General features: G+C 33.1%; 1 protein-coding gene across 1 annotated transcript; it reads right to left on the bottom strand.

Moving 5' to 3' along the window:
- Positions 1–2,925: 2,925 nt before the first annotated feature.
- LOC132617198 (uncharacterized) lies at positions 2,926–4,034 on the bottom strand. The gene is made up of 2 exons (XM_060332150.1): positions 3,554–4,034; positions 2,926–3,155 (listed from the first exon to the last, which is right to left on the bottom strand). Exons 1-2 carry the CDS (start codon positions 3,943–3,945, stop codon positions 3,098–3,100), a joined length of 450 nt encoding a protein of 149 aa, XP_060188133.1. The 5' UTR covers positions 3,946–4,034; the 3' UTR covers positions 2,926–3,097.
- Positions 4,035–4,235: the final 201 nt, after the last annotated feature.

Here is a 4,235-nt window from a genome sequence, read left to right as displayed (position 1 = left end):
TATTTCAAGTTGGGTTATAAGTGAATTAATAAAAGTTTGTTTTGGTGAAAAATATATTTTTACATTATTAATATGATTTAACTATTATATCAAGTTATTTACCTTATTATTTTCTTGGTAACCTTATAAGTTTACTATGAACAGTTACATATTGTCGATCGTAATTTAACTTTTACAGGTGGTACCAAGAAAACTTTGCATGGCCAAATGGGCACTAGTTTCCTAAAGAACCCACAAATATTCAACAATTTTTATTGTACCATCCTTTTATTTATGTGAATATAAACATCATATCTCTAATTTGTCAATATCATTAATAAATTTGTAGTAGCACCTGTCCAACTTTGTTGGGCCCTTCGTTATTTTGGTTAGGTAGCTTTTAATTGCAAGAGCCAGGAACACATTCAAAGCAGAATTGAGATATATAATAAATCAATGTTCTTCCACTGAATGCCATAGTTCTGAGGGAAATCCAATTTCATTTTCACCACAAAAACGTCTAGTCATCACGTGATGATAATTACTAATCTCCATTGGTTTGGGACAGATCCTTTGTGGCTCACTGTTTTTGTTTCTGGAAAATTCTTTTCACACTGCTTCTAATTTAACAAGCAAAATTTGGAACAATAATCTGATTTTTCTTCTACTCCTAGCAAGACGTCGTTAGCACAAGGAAAAAGAAATAATCAATCAGATTGGTTGCTTTCTCATAGGAAAACATTCATTTAAGAAAAAATAGAATCCTGTGTGTTCACATTGATATTGCATGTAAATTTGAAGGACAAACGATACGATAAAATTAAAGCGTCTTATTCAGATATCCACAATTCAATATTGGATTCGTGTTATCCATAACTATCAAATTAATACATTCTATATCAAATTATTTATCCGTGTGATAATAATATTTGAAGAAATGTACAAGGAAAACTCTAATTGATTATTATCTTTTTTTGGTTAATTGATTATTGTCATTACAGGCGATTTGAAACAGTAGGCTCACGTCTATTATTATTATTTTATTTTTGGTGCAATCATTTGGTGTTCGGAGTTTACTGGCTCGACTGTTCTATTTAAATGGGTCATCTTTAATTTTTTTTTCATTTTTGCAACCAGGGTCATGTAGGTGTTACTCCCTCCGTCCCAATTTAAGTGTCTTACTTTCGTTTTGGTCTGTGCAAAAAAGAGTCTCTTTCGATATTGAGTAAGTTGACAATTCAAGCATCCTACATGTCAAGTTTAAAATCACAAGATCAAAAAGACATTTTAGTACATTACACACATATTTAATTTATGACACAAGATTCAAAAGTTTCTCTTTAATTTAGGTGTATAATATAGCAATACGAGGAATGATAATAATAGTACGCCGAGCTCTAATATGAAGAATGATGGGGAAGCATGACAAAAGTTGATCACTATACAAAAAGTTGAAGCCATATGATATAGTATGGCTATAAGAAAATTTACACCATTTACCTTATAAAAATACAACTAAGGAGCAATTCGAAAAGGCAAACGCCAATTGTAACGTGGAGATTACCACAATTTTCGTACGTAAAGAAAAAAAAAAAACTAAATGTTCTACAAGTTATGTAGATTTTAATATGCTTTACTTATTTTGCTTCCAAAACATCCAATAATTAATATTACAAATTTTCATATATGATGATTACATACCTATGTCAACGCCCCAAGTTATTATTTATTTTGACACATATACTGCATGTGTGGTAGTGCTTTAGTAGTTAATTAATTTGGTCTGGAGTTAACAAAGTTTCTATAATAGCTTTCTTTAAAATGTAGTAATATGATTTACTATATTTATTTATATCATATTGAATGATCACTATATCAAAATGATTGAAATCCTGTTAACCGGAGAATGTGCATATTAGTTATGAACTAAGGGCCCGTTTGGCTTAGCTTAAAAAAAGCAGAAAAAAATAAGTTGGGGCAGCTTATAAGCTGTTTTTTTTAAGTTAAAGCCAAACATGCTTAATTATTTTTTTGGGCTTATTTTAAGCACAAAATGACTTATAAGCTAACTAGTTAAACACTCAAAAAAGCTGAAAACAGCTTATAAGCTGTTTTCAGTAACTTATAAGCTAAGCCAAACGGGCTCTAAAGCTAACCTTCTACTAGCTACTATTATCCCATTGTTGATCCTTTGGGTTAGTTACTAGCTAGAAATATTATAGTTATTGAATGTTGGGTGCGATGTTTGTGACCCAACTTCTTCATTTTCGAAGAGCTCTAATTATGTAAGTGCATGGAAGAGTGCAAGGAAGATATATACTAGTACTAATTAAGAATCATGAATAGCTAGCTGCTTCTTGAAATTTATTGTACTTGCAAAATAATAAATTAATTGTTTCAAGCACTCTGCGATCAATATGTGTTAGAAAATAAATAAATTTGGAGAGTAAATTTAGCTCGAGGTATGCGAATACATTGTCCTAAAGTTATTTCGCCATACTGATATGGTAAATAAATAATTAATTATGTTTTTCAGAATTCAACAAGCTTCTCCAATTATATGTAAGGCAAGTTCGTTTATAGTTTTTTTATTTTTTATTTCCCACTGGGTGTTCGGTATGCGCGTTGAAACCCGATTATATCTGGATTCGTGCCACGTAGAGCCCTATTCGAGGGAAGCTCTCCCTACCAAAGTTCGTTTATAGTTTAATAATTAATAGAGTTAAATCGAACATTTATTTTTGCATCCATAGATGAGAATCTTTATAAACACAGCATGGGCGAATTCCAGATTTATCTTTCCTTTAGAAGATTGAAAAAAGGGCAAAGTTGAACACCTCAATACTATTTCTGTTGAGTCGAACTTGTTTGGAATTTGAGATCTTCTAGCACAAATTTACTCAATATTGACTTCAATTTATACAGTAGTAACTTTCAAAATACTGATTCCGATGAATTACGAATAATTCTATTTAATTTCCAACTTTAATACTAATACAAAAGATAAAACATAGAAGGGAGATAAAATATAACAAAGTTACAAAAATATAAATCACTAATATTCACAATTCATTCATATATACTACTACATAGTACAAGAACAACAAAGTTACAAAGCTCAGAATAAAAATGGTGTCGGAGCAAACGCGGGCACGGCCATCGGACCTGCGGATTTCCTGCAAAAAATACACATAAACCCAGGAAAAAAATTAGCTCATAAATTCCACAATTCTTCTTCTAGAGATAGAGATAAAACAGATTGATATCTCAGATGGTCACACTCAACTACTACAACAACACAACAAGAACATATCAGCGTAGTCCCACAAGTGGGGTTTGGAGAGGGTAGGATATACGAACACCTTTGTGAGGCAGAAAGACTGTTTCCGATAGACTCTCAGCTCGAAATATGTGATGATCACTCAACTTATAGTTATTATTGTATCAAGAAAGTCACCTTACTTCTTAATTCCAATTTCCTTCAACAAAGTGACTTTATGATGTAATAACTATTACTTAGTTGAGAAATCAACCCGGATAGAGATAGAGAAGACAGAGAGACGTGTGTACGTACCAGTAATCTTCGCCATGTTTAGGTGATAATTTGGATCTAGAAATAGATTTAGCTTTAACTTTAGCAGCAGATTTAGCACAAGTAGAGGGAACAGCAGCACGTTCTTTTCTTCCTCCTCCATTACCGTCAACAACATCAGACATAGCTCTTTCTTCAACGATTACCCGAAGTGCCGGTTTCCAATTATTCGCTCCATTTTTCGACTTTACTACTGGCCTTCTAATTCCCCTTCCCCGCGTAGTATGCGGGGTTGGAGTTGTAACTTCGCTGCTATTCCCCCTGCGAGTTTGTTCCTCACAGGAAGGAGTAGCGGTGGTGGCGGCGCCATCTGTCACCGTTGGGGTGATAGTGGCGCCACCAAAACATAAAGCGAATTCAGGTAAGAATTTCATGTGTTGGTACGTACAAATAAGAAAGGCTATAAGAAATTAAACAAGAGTGTTATAATATGTGCGATCCTAAAGAGCTTAACGTGTGTAGTGACTTTAAACACTACGTTATTCACGTATTTATAGTGTGAGATGGGCTAATGTGATGTGACATGTGAAAGTAACGGCGGTTTGAGGTTGAGTCCGGAACCAAAATGCCCCAAAAAAATCATTTTGAACCAAAATATCCCAATAAAAAAAAATGTTACAAAAGTACCTTTAGCGCAGTAATTTTCTGCGCTAAAGCACTTCAC

Source organism: Lycium barbarum, chromosome 11, assembly GCF_019175385.1.
Source record: "Lycium barbarum isolate Lr01 chromosome 11, ASM1917538v2, whole genome shotgun sequence".
Taxonomy (NCBI): Eukaryota; Viridiplantae; Streptophyta; class Magnoliopsida; order Solanales; family Solanaceae; genus Lycium; species Lycium barbarum.
The sequence above is the reverse complement of the archived record's forward strand: the minus strand, read 5'-3'. Positions and strand labels throughout refer to the sequence as shown.

Bases quoted from the DNA above. Each gene is read 5' to 3' on its own strand.
- LOC132617198 (XM_060332150.1), bottom strand. From the start codon at position 3,945: ATGAAATTCTTACCTGAATTCGCTTTATGTTTTGGTGGCGCCACTATC. The intron at 3,156-3,553 runs GTACGTACACAC...TATTTTTTGCAG, and splicing joins AAACATGGCGAAGATTACTG to GAAATCCGCAGGTCCGATGG.